We start from the raw sequence: 23,744 nt of genomic DNA, 5'->3' as shown, positions 1-23,744 counted from the left end.
AGAGCATTGTCACACAGTCATCCAGAACAGCTGGTGCTCTCGTGCATGCTTCAGTGTTGCTTGCCTCGAAGTGAGCATAAAAGGCCTTTAGCTCATCTGGTAGGCTCGCGTCACTGGGCAGCTCGCACCTGGGTTTCCCTTTGTAGTCCATAATAGTTATCAAGCCCTGTCACATCTGACGAGCGTCAGAGCTGGTGTAGTAGGATTCCATCTTAATCCTGTATTGACGCTTTAGCAACTAGCTGTCCTCTTAAGAGGAAACTTCTAACTGTGACAAATTCCTGTAATATGACCCAGGTTATCACTCAACCATCAATCAATCAATTAATCAAATGTATTTATAAAGCCCTTTTTATATCAGCCGATGTCACAAAGTGCTATACAGAAACCCAGCCTAAAACCTCAAACAGCAAGCAATGCAGATGTAGTAGCACGGTGGGTAGGAAAAACGACCAGGTGGACTAGGGACAGCAAGGAGTCATGAGGCCAGGTAGTCCTGAGGCATGGTCCCAGGGCTCAGGTCCTGGGGGAGGGAGAGGGAGAGGGAGAGAGAGAGAATTAGAGGGAGCATACTTAAATTCACACAGGACACCGGATAAGACAGGATAAAAACTCCAGATATAACAGACTGACCCTAGCCCCCGACACGTAAACTTTTGCAGCATAAATACTGGAGGCTGAGACAGGAGGAGTTGGGAGACACTGTGGCCCCATCCGACAATACCCCCGGACAGGGCCAACCAGGCGGGATATAACCCCATCCACCTTGCTAAAGCACAGCCCCCACACCACTAGAGGGATATCTTCAAACAACCAACTTACTACCCTGAGACAAGGCTGTTGTGTTAGATCTGTGACATCCACTTGTATTTATCATATCTTCAGAGCTTTCCTCCAAAGCAATATCAGTTCCCATTGGCTGTATTGACCATAAGACAGTGGCAATAACAACGAAAGCCAAACCGCCAAAGGTAATTTATAAGAGATCATACAATGAAATTCTCAGGACTCTTTTGTGAATCCAGACGCAGCACTGGATGTATTTGTAAAATGATTCATTCCAATAATTGACAAGTATGCACCTGTTAAGAAATAACTGAGAGAACTATTAGAGCCCTCTGGATTGAGATGAATTGAAAAATTGTGTGGTTCAAAGACATTATGCAAAGGAGGTGGCAAACAAGTTAGGCTGCTCAGCTGATTGGTCGACAATCTGTAAATTGAGAAATGTTATGACTAAACATAACAAAGAAGAATACATTATAATACCAAACCAAGATAAATGACCCAAAATACAATGGAAGAAGACTTTATATAATAATGGGCAGAAACCCCAATTCATCTCCATCGTTCATTGAAGTTGATGAGTCATTTATTTAAAAAAAAACATTTGATATTGCCAATAATTTCAATGACTATTTCACTAGTAAAGTGGAATATCTAAGAAGTGAAATGACGACATTGAAACGTGAACAATCATATTTTTGAAAAATATATATAATAATGAAAGAGAAGCATTGCTGTTTTGAATTTGGTCAAGTTAGTGTGGGAGCGGTGAAAAAACTATTGTTATCCATCAATAATGATAAGCCACCAGGTATAGACAACCTTGATGGGAAACTATTGACAATTGTAGCAGACTATATTGCCACCCCTATTTGCGATATCATTAAACAAAGCCTAAAGGAGTGTGTGTGTCCACAGGCATGGAAGGATCTAAAGTAATTCCACAGCCTAAAAATAGTAAAGCATCCTTTGCTGGCTGTAACAGCCGCCCAATCAGTTTGCTGCCTGCTCTTAGTAAACTGATGGAGAGAATTGTGTCTGACCAAATACAATGCTATTTGTCAGAGAACAAGTTAACCACTGACTTTCAGCATGTATATAGAGAAGGGCACTCAACTTGTGCTGCACTGACTAAGATGACTGATGATTGGTTAAAATAAATGGATAATAAGATGATAGCTGGAGCTGTATTTTTAGATTTCAGTGCAGCCTTTGATGTTATTGATCATAAATTGTTAATGAAAAAACTATCTTGCTATGGCTTTACATCACCTGCATGCCAGTCTTTCCTGGTTGAGGGTTGACAAGAGATGTAATGGTTCTCTTCTACAGTAGTATGTGTATCATCCATTCCAATGGCTTCTGGTTTAGCTGTTATAAATTGTCCCTCTAGTGGGCAAAGTTAGCACATTATTCAGTAGACCTACATTTTGGTGTGTTTAGTCGGGCTGTGTTTACACAGGCAGCCCAATTATTTTCTTTTTTTTGTTACACTAATTGGTTTTTTGAGCAATCACATCAGATGTTTTCACATCAGATCTTTTTCAGAGCGGATCCGATTGGTCAAAAAAACAAGAAGTGAAAAAAATATCAGATATGGCAGTGGTGGAAAAAGTACCAAATTGTCATAATAATTGGGTAAAAGTAAAGATACCTTAATAGAAAATGACTCTAGTAAAAGTGAAAGTCACCCAGGAAACTTCTACTTGAGTAAAAGTCTAAAAGTATTTGGTTTAAAACATAATTAAGTATCAAAAGTAAATGTAATTGCTAAAATATACTTAAGTATCAAAAGTAAAAGTATAAACCATTTAAAATTCCTCATATTATGCAAATAAGACGGCACCATTTTCATGTTTAAATTTTTTTTTTTTACAGATAGCTAGGGGCACACTCCAATATTCAGACATAATTTACAAACAAAGCATGTGTGCTTAGGGAGTTTAGTGAGTTCACCAGATCAGAAGCAGTAGGGATGACCAGGGATGTTCTGTTGATAAGTGCGTGAATTGGACCATTTTCCTGTCCTGCTAAGCATTCAAAATGTAACGAGTACTTTGGGGTGTCAAGGAAAATGTTTGGAGAAAAAAGTACAATATTTTCTTAAAGGAATGTAGTGAAGTAAAAGTAAAAATAGTCAAAAATATAAATGTAAAGTACAGATACCCCCCCAAAACTATCTTAGTACTTTAAAATATTTTAACTTAAGTACTATACCCCACTGAGAATTGGGCTGCCTGGGTAAACGCAGTCTACAAGTAGCATACATTAGTAGGTGGAATAAGTAACGTACTGTGTTCACATTCTAGCCTAATGCCAAAGATGTCCATAAATAACGTTTTAAAAATATATTTTTTTATTCAAAACTATTGACAACCCCATGTCCGTTATGGATATGTGGCATAGACAACAAGCAATTTATGGACAGAATCGAAATGATCCTAAACAGGCATATGTTTGTTAAAGTAGATGTATATAATTACCCACTCAACTGACAGAGCCTGTTTTATGTTGTAGTGAAATATAAAAACTTGACACAATGTGTTGGTGCTGCTGTAGGCTTTTTAGAGCGTTAAAGCTTTCCTTCGGCGCTAGGATCCAGCGTCCTGAGCTCAGATTTTACCTCCCGCCCCATGCAGCTCGCTGTATTCTAAACCGTCCGCCAGAACACTCACATGCATGCCGCTACTTCCTGGATGGAAGAATGGAACCAAAGACAGTTCGGTACGTTTAGAAAGTCTGTGATGGAACGCTTCCAGCACTGCCTTTGCAACATTCTCTCTACATTCATAAGTGGCGCCGCGGGTCACCGCTGAATGGACGAACATAATCAGTAGCCTATTCTTCGACCATTTTTTCCCTCAAGTTGACGAAATTGAGTCGGGCTCGTTGACTTTCACCTATATGATTCACTTTGGGAATGTAGAAAGAAAGCTTGGATGCATGTGGCCGACTGTGACAAAACTATTTTTCTGCGGTTCACAGCCATAGATATTCCTTGAAACAGATGCTTAATTGGCTTCAAGTGAATTGCCATCAAACTACACTCCATCTGACACTACAGTTGGGTTTGCGCCCTATGTGCTAACGTCTGTTTTCTACAATCAAGTTTATGTAATTTTGTAGACCTCAAACTTTGTCACCCGTTGCCTTCTTGTTGCTCTCGATGAGTATTTTAACATGCGGAGAATACTGGAACCGAGTCACTGGTGGACCTTACCCATAATTTGTTCAGCCTTGGCCGTGTTTACCGACTGTCATCCTGGTAAGTCGTTGCATTGTTTGCAATATTGTAAACTATTTGTTCACTGCAGTGTGTGTCGTGCTTATATAGGCAACAATGTTAATCTATATTTGTATTAAAATCAAGACCAGGGAATTAACATTTCCAATTTTGCCCTGATCACGAAAAGATAACAGGACGAGAAGACTTGCTGCTGCTAGCTACTGCCGCATGGAAGATGAGATATTCATCCTACATACATAAGTGATTTCTCACGAAACCCAGACACAAAAACACCATGATTTTGGGGTTTTTCATGAAATGTAATCCATAGTATAGTCATTTGCAGCAAGGAGTGTTGACATATATTTGACATTTGTATCTAATTGCATAATTGAGAAATAATTTCTCAAAATTGCCATATTTTTGACATTTTGGATAAATATGTCTTAAATGAATTGTGTATTAATTATGTATTACAGCCTGATTAATCAGACTACTACATATTAAACATGATGGACTGGTGTCTAAATAGTTGGGGGAAAAAATACTTTCCTGTGGATATTTTGCCTCAAATTACTCTACCGGTGAACCACAAAGACAACCAACCAGTAGAGTAAGTTTACATGTCATTTATTCAACATTTTGTCTTGAAAGGAACATTTACAGGATTTTTCAGGGATTACTTTCAGGCTGTACATACCAATGAATTGTGTATTACAGCCTGATTAATCAGACTACATCTGTAGGTGCTACAAAGCAAACATTGGTGTCATATGAAGCTTTACCTCTTGCTCTGTAATATGAGTAGTATTTTGATTTCAATAACTTCTTCTTTTTTTTTACATTCATGAAAATCTATTTTTAGATTTGGCAATTTAAAATGTATATATTGTTAAACATAATATATTCTACGGCAGGGTTCCCCAACTGGTGGCATTCTGCCCGCAAGTGGTTTGATTTGGCCCCTCAAGATTTTGCCTATTTAATTTCATTGTTGGACGTAAGACTGTAAAAGCACCAGGAAATCAGCTCTTTGTGATTTTAATTTAAGAATCTGTTACCAAGTATTCCTATGCCTAATAGAGAGACACGTGATCGTATACAAATGTAAGCAAGGTTTAAAATTATTACGTTTTAGTCAAACATTATATCTGTTTGGGTTTCTTGCGGTCAATTTGCAGTCTACAAATTATTTGTAATTATGTTCCGCCCCCCCAACAATCCGCTCAAGAAATAATCATCCCACAGCTGAATCTAGTTGATGATCCCTGTTGTACGGGCATATCAAAGTTCCAGAGTGGGGATCTCTGCTACTTTTAGAGTTATGATCCAATTTGTAAGCATTACCATCAGAGTGAATGTGAAAATGGATTTTAAATGGTCTTCCAGCTGCTGGTGATTGGTAGAATGTTCAATGAGACAAGTAAATGGAGGGATGTGATTGGTTACATTACCTACAATGCAAATTACTCTATAAAATGGGCCCTAAATTTAAAACTAGCGGAGATCCCATTCTGGAACTTTCATATGCCCATAGAGTGAGTATATTATGTTCAACAATATATTGAGATGTTTGCCAAATCAACAATGGTATATTTTCAATATTAATCTTTTATATTTTTCAATATTCATAAAGAAAACTGTAATAAAAAAACTACTCATTGCACAGCAAGTTTTAAAGCTTCATATGACAATACATTTTATTTGCAGCATCTACAGATGAAACATTATGCAGTCTTAAGGAGGCCTGGGTAATGCCAAAAATGACATAAATATGCCAACTTTGATGAATTATTTCTTAATTATGCTTTTAGATTCATATGTCAGATATATATCATTAACCTACCTCCCTGCAAAGGACTATTCTATGGATTACATTTTGTGAAAATCCCCAAATCATGGTATTTTTGTTTTTGATGAATCACTAATAATGTGACTTTGCTAAAATTTGCAGAAATTTCAACATGGGATGAAATGAAAAGATTGACATTAGTTTCAATGTAGAAGAATGAGTCATTCATGTTGTCGTAACCACCCATGGGAAATATTAGGTTATGAAATGGTTTCAGTAAAGGAACTGAGCAGTATCTGCGGGATGCTTGGCGCATGTAGCCTACAGAAGGTGTGACAGGGTGGCGGTGTCTGTCCGGTACTTTGGCAGGTCTGATGCACAGACATGCAGTGATGTAACAGCAGGACTGGAACCACAGAGAGGAGGAGGGATCACATCTCCTAAATTCTCGCGGTCACTGCGCATGGCCATCCAGAGCCAAGATTTTAATGGATCATCAGAGCCTAGCACTTTGATAGGCTAGGCTATAATTCTGAGTGCAAAAACACAAAATAATGGCAAGTTTGAGTGCATATAGCCTTTAAAGAACTAGCCTACCTCGTTGTTTTTTAAACTTCACGTTTTGGACTCGACGTGTCAATGTATGGCTCATACATGCATAATGAACGATCTACACAGTCCTCTCTCTCAGCGGAAAAAGCCACAGAATCCTTACATTATAACCTACTTTAATTTACGGCGTGAGATTATGCGCTCGTTCCTGTCATGTAGTGAACGTGACCTCTGAAGCAAGTGTGTTGAGTGGCTGCATGCGCTTAACGTTTAGCTATTTTGATAACCGCGAAAATATATTGAATCCGTCGGGCTCAAATCCATACATCAGAAGTTAGAATGCATCCGAAATAAGAAGTTAGAGCTATTAGACCTTGGTAGAAACTTAATTTCTCTTTTTCAATACATTTCTCTACAAAACAGAAAATGTTGTGCGCTAAAGATGGCGTTGTAGCCACACAAATACATTTAGAAAATAACTGTCAACCCAATCAGAAAAACTGCGCTGGCAACGTTTAGCTCCTAAATTGTGTCGCTGGTCAATTTTGGAATATATTGCAAAGTATGCTATAAGGTTCTTACCAGCCGCGTGTCCATCGCCCATCATGACACAACACACACATTGATGTGTTCAAGAAATGCAAAATATCGGCCTACTTTTCTGTTTGTGTTGACCATCCATCCAAATCAAGTAATTCCATCTGTCCACCTTTTGTCCATATACATGTTCACACAGGTATTCCATGATATGGGGTAATAATCCAACACTGCAGTTGATTGCCAGAGATCATCATTCATTTGCATAGGCAAATGCTATATATAATCAATACACAACTTTCAAGGTAGTAGGACATTTGATGCAAACATATAACTAAATTTTACATTGTATAAAATGACATTATCACATTAGCTTGCTCGTTTGCCATACTAGTCTGAGACCATGCATGCAACTACGGGAAGTCGGGAACTGACCTGCAACAACCAATTGTGATGGACAATGTTGATTGGCAGGCGGAATACTGTCCATTGAGGTTGCAAAGTTAAAGTGGGAGGCAGGATTAGGTCGACCCACTATTGTCCAATGAGGTCCACACCATATAAACACTAGAGTTTTTTTTTATTTATTTTTTTACTCTTTTTGCGCATACCGCACAGAGCCTTAAGCACAATGACATGATAACTTTGTGCACAATTGTCAGGGACCCGTTTTTGCCTGTGAATGCTACTTTCAAAACTATTGGCTGAAATGATACAAAGCGTGTGGAAAATCTCAAAGGAGAAGTTAGCTTTTTTTTTTTTTTTTTTTACAACCAAATCTCTTTTTTTGATGTAAATGACATGTTATAGAAGGGTATTTTTTATTTTTTTATAGCAATTTCACTTGTTTTTGAGAAATTTACCCCAACCAGCGAATCACTTCCTCATCCTTTTTGTGCAGTACGTGGGCTCTGAAAAGACATGAACAAATGCTCTAAAACACTCAAATACGTCCTCGAGCTTCCCCCCCATCACTGTGTAGCCTGCTTCTATAATGGACGGAAAGGTATCGCTCAAGTAGAAACAAAATTGAATATATCGTTGTGGATAAAGTTTGGAATGACACAATTTAACGTGTACAACATCTAAAGACCTGCATCACTATACTGAGAGCTTTTCCGTTTATAAAAAGACTGACTTGGGTGTTTTTTTTGGAACATTTCTTCATGTTTTTTCAGACCCCCTGTACTGCACGACAAGAATGAGGAAATTATTTGCTGGTTGTGGTAAGTCTCTCGAAAACAATTAACACCCCAATTACATACTTTAAAAAAAAAAGGTGGTTCTCAAAAAGCAACATTCTCCTGTACACAACCACTTCATGGAGCAATTCAAGGGGATATACTCATGACATTACATTGTTGCAACTTGTGGTTTCTAGATTAGACCGTGTATCATTCTGATGACCTTGATGAAAAGTGAACTGTAAATGAAACATGCAAGTCGGCTTATTAGCTACATTGTTATAATGTTGCAATAATGTTATTAATGCATTGACCTGTTCTCTGCACAGCTAAACTCCTGAGTTCAACTCAGCTCCTCTTTGCTGTCCTCCGTAGCAGTCACATTGAGATTCAATAGTCAATCCTGTAATAGTTTTCCATTGTGGTTGTCGCGTGGGTCCTAGAGGAGCTGTTCCTTAGACCGAGAGATTAGAGATGCATACGGTAAAGAGAGAAATCTAACAAATGCCATGGAAATGCATGGGGGAAAGATCCAGGATCTCCTCATTGCCCCCCAGAAAAATGTTCTTACATTTTTAGGCTATTGTTTATGTGTGTATTTCAAACTATGTTGAGTTAAAAATTGGAGTATCGTTATTGTTTGGAGGTCAACCCCATTACATGTTCATGACATCGTCACCAATCAACTGCTTTACAGTTAAAAACGACTTTGAATACCACCACCTATTTCTGTATCCTAGCTAAGCTACCAGCTTGTCACCACTTCTAAACCTGAAAAGGGACAACTTCTAAATGTTGTGCAGCAAAAACAACCAAATATTTTCAAATTGGTCCAGTTACAATAAGTAAATCATGACAGATTTGACGAATATCCACTTTTTTAGATCAGATTTGTTGAATGTGGGCCAATCTGGCATGCTTCTTCCAGCTCCCACGGTCTGCGTACCATTGATCTCTTTACCACATCTATAATGTGTTGATCCCCATGTTTCATGAGCTGAAATAAAAGATCCCAGAAATGCTCCATGTGCACAAAAAGCCTATTTCTCTCAAATTCTGTGCACTAATTTGTTTACACCCTGTTAGTGAGCATTTCTTATTTGCCAAAATAATCCATCCACCTGACAGGTGTGGCATATCGAGAAACTGATTAAATATCATGATCATTACACAGGTGCACCAAGTTGAGGGGAATATAAAATGCCACTCAAATGTGCAGATTTGTCACACAATACAATGCCACAGATGAGGGAGCGTGCAATTGGCATGCTGAATGCAGGAATGTCCAACAGAGCTGTTGCCAGAGAATTGAATGTTAATTTCTCTACCATAAGCCGCCTCCAATGTCGTTCTAGATCATTTGTCAGTACGTCCAACCGGCCTCACAATCGCAGACCATGTGTAACCATGCCAGCCCAGAACCTCCACATCCGGCTTCTTCATCTACGGGATGGTCTGAGGCCAGCCACCCGGACAGCTGATGAAACTGAGGAGTATTTCTGTCCGTAATAAAGCCTTTTTGTGGGGAAAACAATATAATATTTTGATTACCCAAACGTAATCTGATTTACTTACAAAAAAAAATAATGTATTACTTTCCCATTAAGAGGCATTAGACGACAAAACTGATACATTACACATGTGTCATTATGGTGGCCTCTGACTTGTGGTCAGATTCACTCAGGTGGACCAAATGTAAACTTTTTTCAATGCTGAATTGAATGTTATTGAGATTTTTTTTTTTAAATTGCGCAAACATCCTTTCTGAAATCCATCCAAGAAGTAATCATCTAGTTTTTCATAATTATCTGTAATCTGATTAAAATATTTTTGCTGGTAATGTGACTGATTTGGTATTTATTAAAAAAATAAATAATGTAATCAATTACTCCTGGTCATGATGATCACCTTATCCCCCTGGTCACATGTGGTTTGCACCACATCCCATCACCTGTCCAATCAGCACCCAAGCTACAGAGATAAGGAAGAAAAACAGGATTATTCTTGTACTGTCTGGGACACATTCACATCAAATACAGTATTCATAAAGTGTCTCAGAATAGGAGTCCTGATCCCCAAGTCCATATAATCTGATTCATGATGATCTAAAAGGCCAAACTGATCCTAGATCATCCAGCACTCGTACTCTAGTACAGTTTACAGAGGTCCAGAGGGGTATACTACAAAGGAGGATCAATGACTAACCAGAAATAACCATTAATTGTCTGGGTCATTAAGAAAGCTTAACTTAGATATGTTTTTTGTTTATTGAGGATATAAGACCATACCCATTCCAAGCTTATCTTTCAAAAAGAATATGAAGTTATTTAAGAATATTTAGGCAAGTTGGCTGGCTAACCCATTGATCCTGCTTTGTAGAATTACCCCTCAGACCTCCAGTGACGGGGAGAGAGTAGAGGCATACTGTAGCCAGGAAAACATACTCTGTGTTCCGTCCACTCTCCTCCTGTAGCTTTATTAGAACCGTGATGAATGTCCAGGCAATAAGGCACTGTCACCAAAGGACGAATACCGCTGCACTCAAGGACTCAACCATATCAATAACTGTCCTCCATCCCTCCATCCCCTCCTCCATCCTGCCATCCTTCTCTTAAACAATCTCTCCCTGACATGAGCTGTCAAGTCAGCTGTACTTACGGCTGAGGAGTCAGTAGCCTGGTCTGGGCTGGGGAGAGGGAGGTATAGAGAGTTCATTCTCTGGCAGGGGTTTACCTAATATACGTCCTTCCCTTTCTCGGTCTCCTCATGTTGTCTATTGACTGATCCTTTAAAAACAATGTTTACATGTGCTTTTGTTGCCATCATTGAATCACTCTAGATGTCCCTTGGAATTTGAAATTCACAGTGCACGTATCATTTGTGTCCTGTTATTGTGGGTATATCCCAAATGGGTAATGTTCATGTGTTTAATTTCCAATGTGTGTCAGCTGTATTTTACAGGATGTGTTGTTGTGATGGAATGCTATGGGGAGATCTCACACAGCACTTCAAACCGACTCCCGAAAGAGGCACATTCTTGTCAGTGATGATGTTTTCCCTTCTTCTGCTACTGTATTGCCTTCCCCTGCAAAATCCGTTTTCTCTTGCTCTATCAACGTATTCTAACTCAGTAACCCTTCTATTGATTTGGGTTTGAAAGGTATGATCTTTCTCACTATTACATTATTATTATTATTTATTATTATTACTATTTATTATTATAGCAATGCTGAAACCAAACTACAGTATTTCGTCCCATGTTTAAACAAGGCAGTGCTCATGTCTATGGTCCTTCACTAGTTGTTTTGCTTTCCCTCACGTCAAACAATGGAGGGATTGAAGGATTTGGAGGATTTAGTATTCACGGTAATCCAAACTCCTCTCTGTACGGATGAGAAAGCAAAAAGTAAGGTTTTTACTGAAACAAATACAAATCAAGGGGCCAGTCATGTACAGTACTTGTATTTAATGTCTGAAGTGAAAAAGGCACATGTTATATTTGGCTTTTGTCAGGTAGGTTACCACGGTTTTGTCCCTGTTCATTTGATCTACCCTATTTTTGTCCTGGGATGCAAAAGTCCCTTGGCTGTGTTTTAGAAGCTTCCAAATTAGTGAAGTGCCTTTCTGATAATGCAACCCTCAACACCGAATCCGTTTCCCACTCATTGTTTTAAAGGAGACTAGAACAAAATGGAGTCTTGTTGGGTTTTCGGATGATCCGTGTTATCCGGGATCCTTGATGTCACTACCCCATTGAAGGTTAAATTGAATATGGTTGGGGTTAGGGTTTATGGTAGGGACGTCCCAAGTATACCGGATAGCGCTTACCGTTTTCCGATGACATGATTGTTCTTTGTATTGGAATTCTGTTTGTGTTCCATTGCTATATTTTTACATGAGAGTTTCTTATTTAAAATCGCATGAGAAAGTGATATTTGAGGAGATTTGGAAATTCAATAAGCGTGCTTTGTAATGTATAGTATACATCAAATAACCTGGTATTGCGTGTTCGTGTCTTGGCAGTGTGTAAGACATTGTGAAGTGTTTGTGTGTATGTGCACGTCTGCGTGTGCTCTCCGTCCCGTGTGTGTGTGTGTGTCTCCTTAAATGGTTGTGTTCTCTATCCTATTAGTTGCTGACAGGGAAAAGGTTGAACCTGTGTATATACAAAGTGTTTTGATATGAAGTGTCAGTCTGACAGACTTAGAATAGACTGCAAAAAGCCTCTGCACACACACACACACACACACACAGTAAGGATCTACGGGATCGGTGTCCCTATTCCCGGGACGGTTGTTGCTAACGTGCGCTAATGTGACTAGAATGACGACGTAAGTAACAGCAAATTTTACAGGACATAGATATGTCTTATATGGTCAGAAAGGTACATTATTGTTAATCTACCTGCACTGTCCAATTTACAGTAGATATTACAGTGAAAAAATACCATGCTATTGTTTGAGAAGAATGCACAACAACAAACTTATCACGGTAACTGGTTTGATACACCTCTGAAGGTAAATGATGTACTTACATTCAGCAATCTTGCTCTGATTTGTCATCCTGAGGGTCCCAGATAAAATGTACCATAGTTTTGTTTGATAAAATCAATTTTTATATTCAAATGTAGGAACTGGGTTCTACAGTTTGAACCCTTTTGAAACACACGTTTTTTTTTGTTTTCATTATCTTTTACCAGATCTAATGTGTTATATTCTCCTGCATTAATTTCACATTTCCACAAACTTCAGTTTCCTTTCAAATGGTATCAAGAATATGCATATTCTTGCTTCAGGTCCTGAGCTAAAGGCAGTTAGATTTAGGTATATCATTTTAGGTGAAAATGTAAAAAAAAAAGAAAGTTTGATCCTTTATTAAAATGAAGAAGCTCTTTTATACAGCCTGCAGTCATTGTTTGTGTAATGCATGAATGTGTATTTCATTCGTTGGAGTGGTTGCTTCCCTCATGCCTAATGAGGCCGAAGCTCCATAGTGATTGAGTGGCTGCCAATATAATGAAATCAGAAAGGGATCGTTCTTCCTCCCATCCCGTCTCTGCCTCTCTCTCTCCTATCCCTGACCTGCATAATGAGAGGTAGTTAATCATTTAATTGAAAGCCAAGGGGATCAATAAGACTGAGGTATTAAAAGTAATTGGACACATTGATCAAAATACACATTTTTTCTATTGGCGATTGGTTGGTTATTTTCTCATGTTACATTTTATTGGGGACATGTTGGATACTGTACTTTGAATAGGGTGCTTGACATTACGGCCTATCGTAAAAAGCCTAATGGGTAGAGATTAGAGGTCCACCGATTATGATTTTTCAACACCGATACTGATTATTGGAGGACCAAAAAAAAAACGATACCGATTTAATCTGACAATTTTTTTGTGTGTTTTTTTTGTAATAATGACAATTACAACAATACTGAATGAACACTTATTTTAACTTAATATAATACATCAATAAAATCAATTTAGCCTCAAATAATGAATAATGAAACATGTTCAATTTGGTTTAAATAATGCAAAAACAAAGTGTTGGAGAAGAAAGTAAAAGTGCAATATGTGCTAACGTTTCAGTTCCTTGCTCAGAACATGAAAACATATGAAAGCTGGTGGTTCCTTTTAACATGAATCTTCAATATTCCCAGGTAAGAAGTTTTAGGTTGTAGTTATTATAGGAATTATAGGACTCTTTCCCTCTATACCATTTGTATTTCATTAACCTTTTGACTATTGGATGTTCTTATAGGCACTTTAGTATTGGCAGTGTAACAGTATAGCTTCCGTCCCTCTCCTCGCTCCTCCCTGGGCTCGAACCAGCAACACAACGACAACAGCCACCATCGAAGCAGCGTTACCCATGCAGAGCAAGGGGAATAACTACTAGAAGGCTCAGAGCGAGTGACGTTTGAAACGCTGTTAGCGCGCTAACTAGCTAGCCATTTCACTTCGGTTGCACCAGCCTCATCTCGGGAGTTGATAGGCTTGAAGTCATAAACAGCACAATGCTTGACGCACAACGAAGAGCTGCTGGCAAAACACACAAAAGTGCTGTTAGAATGAATGTTTACGCGCCTGCTTCTGTCTACCTCCGCTCAGTCAGATACTTGTATGCTTGTATGCTCAGTCAGATTATATGAAACGCAGGACATGCTAGATAATATCTAGTAATATCATCAACCATGTGTAGTTAACTAGTGATTATGATTGATTGTTTTTTTACAAGATAAGTTTAATGCTAGCTAGCAACTTACCTTGGCTTACTGCATTCACGTAACAGGCAGTCTCCTTGTGGAGTGCAACGAGAGAGAGGCAGGTCGTTATTGCGTTGGACTAGTTAACTGTAAGGTTGCAAGATTGAATCCCCCGAGCTGACAAGGTGAAAATTTGTCGTCATTGAAAATAAGAATGTGTTCTTAACGGACTTGACTAGTTAAATAAAGGTATACAAAAAATGATTTCTGATTGTTATGAAAACTTGAAATCGGCCATTCCGATTAATCGGTCGACCTCTAGTAGAGATGCTGAAACAGAATTTACCATACTTTATCATTGGGAAGCTCAAAGAGATGCACACAAGCCCTGTCTTTGGAACTAGATTGACTAGTTAGCATAAGTCACCACAATCAAATTTCTATTAAATTGATTTATAAAGCCCTTTTTACATCAGCAGATGTCACAATTGCTTATACAGAAACCCAGCCTAAAACCCCAAAGAGCAAGCAATGCAGATGTAGAAGCACAGTGGCTAGGAAAAACTCCCTCTGTTCCCTCCAGAAATATGAATTGTTCAAAGACTGGCTATGAAGTTTAGTGACACCCGGGCTCACCTTTTTTCAGGAATATCACAGTCCTCGTAGAAACACCCCCAAATAGTTTGGCTTGCCTTGGTCAACCCAACTTGTATTTGAAGCCAGATGAGAACCCCTGAACTGGACAAGTAAAAAAAACTCTGCCTACTATGCTTATTTGATTTGAATTAAAATAAATATTGCTTATGCAACAGCAGACTTCAAATTGCTCAAAGTATCTGTAGGCTACTCATTAATTTGTTAAATTTGACTACAGCAGCGGACATGTATTAGGCCTAGCCCCTGAACACATGGATGAATTAAAGATTCTGATCAACATGAGGTTATTAGTTATGACAGTCACCCCACACGGTTACCTGAGGGGATATACAGTATCTTTCACACAATGATGCAAGAAGGGAGTTGGAATGGAGTGTAAAAATATCTTGCTGGAAGCTATGAGCATTGAGTGTACACAGTTCAGTAGCTAAGTGCATTCCTCCCCAACACAAGTCATATATTATGATCAACATGAGGTTATTAGTTATTGGTACTCATTACACACAGTCACCTGAGGGGATATACTTTTCACTGATGCAAGTTGGAATGAAGTGGAGATTTGTGGAATTATCTGATTGGAAGCTAAAAACACAAGTGCCATCGTCATCAACACAAGTCATGAGTGTAAACATCTTATCCTGAGAACCCAAGATGTGCTTGTCTCTGACTGTAAAAACACACTAGTAAGGGCACGTGAAGGAATCGACTATACCTAACATAGTAAATAGTATGCTATGTTGCTTTTGGTATGGTTATATAAGACTGAGGGTTACTTAACTTTTTAAGGTGTAGGGGGCAGCATTTTCACTTTTGGATAAATAGCGTGCCCAAATTCAACTTCCTGCTACTCATGCCAAGAATATAAGATATGCATACTATTAGTAGATTTGGATAGAAAACACTGAAGTTTCTAAAACTGTTTGAATCATGTCTGTGAGTATAACAGAACTTATGTAGCAGCCAAAACCCTGAGGACTAACCGTTCAGATGTTTTTTTTTTAGGTCTCTGTCTGTTCAGTGAGTTGGGAAACAATATTTCTTAGGCATTTGTTTTCAGTTCCTACCGCTTCCACTGGATGTCACCAGTCTTTGGAATTTGGTTGAGGTTATTCCTTTGTGCAATGAAGAAGTACGGCCATCTAGGAACTGGGTAACACTGTTGAGAGTGCGCAAGACTTGAAAAGTAGCATTGGTTTGTTGTCTTCCTGTATTGAATACAGATAGACCCGTCTTCAATTTGATCAATTTATTAACGTTTAAAAATACCTAAAGTTGTATTGCAAAAGTAGTTTGAAATGTTTTGGCAAAGTTTACAGGCAACTTCTGAGATATTTTGTAGTGACGTTGCGGAAATTGGAAGCTGTTAATTAATGAATTAATCGAACAAAAGGACCAATTGTGATGTTTATGGGACATATTGGAGTGCTAACAAAAGAAGCTCTTCAAAGGTAAGGCATATTTTATATTTTATTTCTGCGTTTTGTGTAGCGCCTGCAGGGTTGAAATATGCTACTCTCTTTGTTTACTGTTGTGCCTTCATCAGATAATAGCTTCTTATGCTTTCGCCGAAAAGCCTTTTTAAAATCTGACATGTTGGCTGTATTCACGAGTGTAGCTTTAATTTAGTATCTTACATGTGTGATTTAATGAGTTTGATTTTTATATAATTTTATTTGAATTTGCCGCGCTGCATTTTCCCTGGCTTTTGGCCAAGTGGGACGCAAGCGTCCCCTATACCTTAAGAAGTTCAGGCTAACAAAGTAAGGTGGTTGGTCATATAACACGAACTACTAGCAACCTAAAGGTTGCGTGTTCGAATCTCAACACGGACTAGCAACTTCTTACCATTACTTACAGTTGAAGTCAGAAGTTTACATACACTTAGGTTGGAGTCATTAAAACTTGTTTTTCAACCACTCAACAAGAAATTTGAGTGGTTGAAAAAACTATAGTTTTGGCAAGTCGGTTAGGACATCTTCTGTGTCATTTTGTGTCAAGTCATTTTTCTAACAATTATTTACAAACATTATTTCACTTATAATTCACTGTATCAATTCCAGTGGGTCAGAAGTTTACATACACTAAGTTGACTGTGCCTTTAAGCAGCTTGGAAGATTCCAGGAAATGATGTCATGGCTTTAAAAGCTTCTGATCGGCTAATTGACATAATTTGATTCAGTTGGAGGTGTACCTGTGGATGTATTTCAAGGCCTACCTTCAAACTCAGTGCCTCTTTGCTTGACATCATGGTAAAATCAAAAGACACAAGCCAAGACCTCAGAAAAAAATATTAGACCCCCACAAGTCTGGTTCATTCCTGTGAGCAATTTCCAAATGCCTGAAGGTACCACTACTTCACTATGCCTTGAGACCAATGTCAAATTGTATGTGTTTTTATGTCCCATCAAATTAAGGAATATATTTTGCAAGATTTTAAGAATATATATTTTCAAGTAGTGTCCTTTTAAAAAAGAATAATACTTTGCCTTGGACCATTTTGTATTGGTAGTACAAACAATAGTATGCAAGTATAAACACCATGGGACCACGCAGTCATCATGCTGCTCAGGAAGGAGACACGTTCCGTCTGCTAGAGTTGAACGTACTTTAGTGCGAGAAGTGAAAATCAATCCCAGAACAACAGCAAAGGACTTGGTGAAGATGCTGGAGGAAACAGGTACAAAAGTATCTATATCCACAGTAAAACAAGTCCTATATCGACATAACTTGAAAGGCCGCTCAGCAAGAAAGAAGCCACTGTTCCAAAACCGCCATAAAAAAGCCAGACTACGGTTTGCAACTGCACACTGTCCTCTGGTCTGATGAAACAAAAAATATGACTGTTTGGCCATAATGACTATCGTTAAGTTTGGAGGAAAACAGGGGAGGCTTGCAAGCAGCATCATGTTGTGGGTGAGCTTTGCTGCATGAGGGACTGGTGCACTTCACAAAATAGACGGCATCATGAAGGAGGAAAACTATGTGGATATATTGAAGCAAAATCTCAGGACATCAGTCAGGAAGTTAAAGCTTGGGTCTTCCAAATGGACAATGACCCCAAGCATACTTCCAAAGTTGTAGCAAAATGGCTTAAGGACAACAAAGTCAAACCCATAGAAAACTTGTGGGCAGAACTGAATAAGCATGTGCAAGCAAGGAGGCCTACAAACCTGACTCTGTTACACCAGCTCTGTCAGAAGGAATGGGCCAAAATTCACCCAACTTATTGTGTGAAGCTTGTGGAAGGCTAACCGAAATGTTTGACCCAAGTTAAACAATTTAAAGGCAATGCTACCAAATACTTATTGAGTGTATGTAAACTTCTGACCAACTGGGAATGTGATGAAAGAAAGAAATAAAAGCTGAAATAAATCATTCTCTCTACTATTATTCTAACATTTCACATTCTTAAAATAAAGTGGTGATCCAAACTGACCTAAGACAGGGAATTGTTACTAGGATTAAATGTCAGGAATTGTGAAAATCTGAATTTAAATGTATTTGGCTAAGGTGTATGTAGACTTCAACTGTATCTACTTTGCAACTCCTAACTTTAACGTTAATCCCAGGGTTGAAAGTAGATTTAATTTCTTCCTGGTACAGGACCTCATATGACTCATGATATGTGTACATGCTCTTGAGTTAAGGCTTTCAGCATTTTTTATGGGCCTAATCATAGAACTACACTGAACAAAAATATAAACATAACATGCAACAATATTAAAAGATTTGACTTAGTTACGGTTCATACGGAAATTAGTCCATTTAAATAAATTCATTAGGCTCTAATCTATGGATTTCACGTAACTGGGGATACAGATATACATCTGTTTGGTCACAAATACCTTTATAAAAAAGGTAGTGGGTGTGGATCAGAAAACCAGTCCGTGTCTGGTGTGACCACCATTTGCCTCATGCAGCATGACATCTCCTTTGCATAGAGTTGATCAGGCTGTAGATTGTGGCCCGTGGAAGGTTGTCCCATTCCTCTTCAATGGTTGTGCGAAGTTGCTGGATATTGGCGGGAACCGGGACACACTGTCGTACACGTCAATCCAAAGTATCCCAAACATGCTCAATGGGGCTGGCTGGTTTCTGACGATCACGCAGGTGAAGAAGCTCGAGAGGGAAGTCTTGGGCTGGCATGGTTACACGTGGTCTGCGGTTGTGAGACCAAAAAATCTTAAAACAACATTAGAGGAGGGTTATGGTAGAGAAATTAACAAAGTTTTCAGGCAACAGCTCTGGTGGACATTCCTGCACTCAGCACGCCAATGGCACATTCCCTCAACTTGCGACACCTGTGGCATTGTTGTGTAACAAAACTGCATATTTTAGAAAAGCCTTTTATTGTCACCAGCACAAAGTGCACCTGTTTAATGATCATGTTGTTTAATCAGCTTCTTGATATGCCACACCTGTCAGCTGGATGGATTATCGTGGCAAAGGAGAAATGCTCAATAACATGATGTAAGCAAATTTGTGCACAATATTTGAGAGAAATAAGCTTTTTGTGTGTATGGGATGTTTTATTTCAGCTCATGACTTTGCATTTATATTTTTCATTTCATATAGAATCCCTTTTAATTCAACAGGATCTATGTGGTCGTAGTTGGAAAGATTTATCATTAAATTGTTTAAATGTATTACCATTTTATTGTGGCATAAACACAACCAGTCATTATGTTTTCATCTGATTGTCAAAAAAATCACTTCAAAGGGCTCCTTTGCCAGGCTAATTGTGCACGTTCATCTACTCGCAACATATTTCCAGCCTCCAAACAGTGGTGAATGGAAAGAGACATCTTTTACACAAAACATGTGATGACATGTGACAATTGTCCTTCAGCGAGAATTTATGCGTCCACTGCTGTCCGCACGCATCTCGGTGTCGGCCACTCGTCTCTGACTGACTTGAAAAAAGGTCAGTGTTCTCGTCGAACCACATCACATATTGGAGCATAGCCTATACCACCCGTTTTCAAGTCCATTCAATCATTTTTCATGCCTCTGACATGCGGCAATGATAAATAATGGTGTAATAGCCTTTTAAAAAAACTTTTTACAAAAATAATTCTCCCCAATTTCGTGATACCCAATTGGTAGTTATAGTCAAGTCCCATCGCTGCAACTCCCGAACGGACTCGGGAGAGGCAAAGGTCGAGAGCCATCCGTCCTCCGAAACACGATCCTGCCAAGCCGTACTACTTCTTGACACACTGCTCGCTTAACCCGAAAGCCAGCCGCACCAATGTGTCGGAGGAAACACCGTACAACTGGCGACCGAAGTCAGAGTGCATGCGCCCGGCCCGCCACAAGGAGTCGCTAGAGCGCGATGGGACAAGTACATCCCGTCCGGCCAAACCCTCCCCTCTCCCAGTCGCGGCCGGCTGTGACAGCCTGGGATCGAACCCCGATCTGTAGTGATGCCTCAAGCACTGCAGTTTTTTTGACATTTTATTTCAATTATTGTGATAGGCTCATGGTTTACCAGTATGGCGTACCCCCGCTATTTATTTTGCCGGGACACCATACCGGACCGTACTGCCTTGCTTAACCCTAACCTTAACCCCTAACCCCAGCCTTAAGCCTAGCTACCGTTAGCCACCTAGCTAACGTTAGCCACCACAAATTGGAATTTGTAACATATTGTACGAATTGCAAATTGTAACATTGTAATTTGTAACATCATACGAAATGGGTGATGGACATCCACAAATTAAGACATACCATACAAAACGTTACATATCATACTAATTGGTGTGTCCTGGATTTGCATTCACTATGTTGAGTCTAGCCCTGAGTCTAGGTTGGAAGGAAGGGTGGAACAGAACACACACACTTAACAACACAAGCCAAAACACTGAACTGATTTCTGTTGATTTGATATCCTTGTTTTCCTATTACTAGGCGCATAGTGCAGCCAGCCAAGCGTCTCACTCCGACAGTTCAGCCTCTCTTAGTCTGAGTGAACGGTCTCCTCATTAAATCCTAGAAGTGATGATGTTTGTTTTCCACTTTAACGCTTTGAGACATGTCCGTCCCTGAGGGTCTGCTGTACTGCCGAGGCTGAGAGACTCTGCCTTGGGGATTATGTGTGTGTGTGTTTAGTTACTGTCTGTGTGCATGTCTGTGTTTTTGTGCGTACTTTGCACCAGTCACTGTGATCAGCTCAAACGTTCTGAGTGGACACGGTTTGTGAACATTTACACAGTAGGGGTGTGAAGGTTAAAACATTTAAACAAAATTGGGATCTTAACGTTGAGACAAATCTCTAATGGAAAAACACTTTTTTTTTCCCCCACTAAATTGAAATCACAGTGCAGCTGGGTCACCTGCTCTTGCTCTTTGTTAAAGAAGCGAGAGTTTGTTCAGATTTCGGTCGGTTGGGAGTTATTCATTGATAGGCCCTATTTTACTGAAGTTGCAAGACATTGCAAGCCAAGAAATTGCATAATATAGCATTAAATTGCGAGATACAGATACACCGGTCTATATAAGGACCCACAGTTGACGGTGCATGTCAGAGCAAAAACCAAGCCATGATGTCGAAGGATGATGTTGTCTGTAGAGCTCCGAGACGACAGGATTGCGTTGAGGCACAGATCTGGGGAAGGGTACAAAAATATTTCTGCACAATTGAAGGTCCCAAAGAACACAGTGGCCTCCATCATTTCAGTTGAATACATTCAGTTGGACAACTGACTAGGTATCCCCTTTCATTCTTAAATGGAAAAAGTTTGGAACCACCAAAACTCTTCCTAGAGCTGGCCTCCCGGCCATACTGAGCAATCGGGGGAGAAGGGCCTTGGTCAGGGAGGTGACCAAGAACCTGATGGTCCCTCTGATAGAGATCCGGAGTTCCTCCTGTGGAGATGGGAGAACATCCCAGAAGGACAACCATATCTGCAGCACTACACCAATCATCCTCTCCAAGATGGCCTAGCAGTCAGACGTCTTTTGTCCTCGTCTTATCGTCTTAGATCTTTTTTTCTTCACATATATTTTTCTTAACCTCAACTTCAACTCTCCTGCAATCCACCTGACCCAATGTGGTATGGATCTGATATTTTCTTTACTTTTGAACCGGAACCCCCAACAGAAGCTAGCTAGCAACTGATAGCGGTCATCAGCTAACTTTAGCCCGGACAACTCTCACCAGTCTGCCCAGCGCGACTAAAACCAGCAAATCGGACGTATTTTTCTCAATTTCCCCTGATTCCTACCGCAAGCTCTGAACCTTTTCACCTGGATCATCGCAGCTAGCTAGCTGCTATCTGAGTGGATATTCCTGGCTAACGTCTCTGTCCCGAAGCAAGAACCAATTAGTCTGGAGCTAGCCTTTGCTAGGCCCATCTCCCGGCTAGACGAAGAGGTCCGTCAGCCACTCCTTTGGCTACAATACATATTTTGCCAATTTGGCCTGGACCCCTTTTACTGCCGACACTGAGCGCCACCGACCCATCACGACTGGACTACCGACGTCATTTGTCCGGGGGTTTTCCAACTGGCTCCTCCGTCGCGACGTCCCCTGAATACCCATCTGCTAGCCTGCTAACCGCGGCCCACTCGCTGTCTAGAGCATATCGGACTGTTAGCTGAAGAGGCCCTTTGGACAAATTCTTTGGCCCCTCTACCTATTTTGCCAATTGGCCTGGACCCTTTGACCACACGGAGCCCTGCTGATCCCATAATTTCCACCTGGCTACCCCTACAACGGTCAACAGCCCTGCTCCCCCGACAGCAACTTGCCCAAGCCTCCCCCATTTCTCCTTCACTCAAATCCAGATAGCTGATGTTCTGAAAGAGCTGCAAAATCTGGACCCCTAAAATCAGCTGGGCTAGACAATCTGGAACCTCTCTTTCTAAAATTATCCACTGAAATTGTTGCAACCCCTTTTACTAGCCTGTTCAACCTCTCTTTTGTATTGTCTGAGATCCCCAATGATTGGAAAGCTGCCGCGGTCATCCCCCTCTTCAAAGGGGGAGACACTCTAGACCCAAACTGTTACAGACCTATATCTATCCTACCCTGCCTTTCTAAGGTCTTCGAAAGCCAAGTTAAGAAACAGATCACCGACCATTTCGAATCCCACCGTACCCTCTCTGCTATGCAATTTGGTTTCCGAGCTGGTCATGGGTGCACCTCAGCCATGCTCAAGTTCCTAAACGATATCATAACCGCCATCAATAAGAGGCAATACTGTGCAGCTGTATTCATCGACCTGGCCAAGGCTTTCGACTCTGTCAATCACCACATTCTTATCGGCAGACTCAACAGCCTTGGTTTCTCAAATGACTGCCTTGCCTGATTCACCAACTACTTCTCTGATAGAGTTCAGTGTGTCAAATCGAAGGGCCTGTTGTCCTGACCTCTGGTAGTATCTATGGGGGTGCCACAGGTTTCAATTCTCGGGCCGACTCTTTTCTCTGTATACATCAATGATGTTTGTTCTTGCTGCTGGTGATCCTCTGATCCACCTCTACGCAGACGACACCATTCTGTATACTTTAGAGCCTTTTTTGGACTTTGTGTTAACTAACCTGTAGACGAGCTTCAATGCCATACAACTCTCCTTTTGTGGCTTCCAAATGCTCTTAAGTGCTCTTAAGTAAAACTAAATTCATGCTTTTCAACCGATCGCTGCCCTCTGCTTTCTAAGCTAAGCACTCCACTTCTCATGCGTTCAAACCAAGCCATGACAATGTTTCCCCAGTTTTATTGCCATACAACTCTCCTGCCGTGGCCTCCAACTGCTCTTCAATAAAAGTAAAACTAAATGCATGCTTTTCAACCGATCGC

The 23,744-nt window shown here is 39.9% G+C and overlaps 1 protein-coding gene across 1 annotated transcript in view; it reads left to right on the top strand.

Annotated features, from left to right (window-relative positions):
* Window positions 1–3,396: 3,396 nt before the first annotated feature.
* Window positions 3,397–23,744, top strand: part of LOC110494079 (receptor-type tyrosine-protein phosphatase gamma) — a 272,591-nt gene continuing 252,243 nt past the window's right edge. The window contains exon 1 of the mRNA XM_036950121.1: window positions 3,397–4,051. Coding sequence (XP_036806016.1) covers window positions 3,967–4,051 — 85 coding nt within the window. The 5' untranslated portion in view covers window positions 3,397–3,966. The remainder of the gene's footprint in view (window positions 4,052–23,744) is intronic.

This window comes from Oncorhynchus mykiss, chromosome 17 (genome assembly GCF_013265735.2).
Source record: "Oncorhynchus mykiss isolate Arlee chromosome 17, USDA_OmykA_1.1, whole genome shotgun sequence".
Lineage (NCBI taxonomy): Eukaryota > Metazoa > Chordata > Actinopteri > Salmoniformes > Salmonidae > Oncorhynchus > Oncorhynchus mykiss.
The sequence above is the reverse complement of the archived record's forward strand: the minus strand, read 5'-3'. Positions and strand labels throughout refer to the sequence as shown.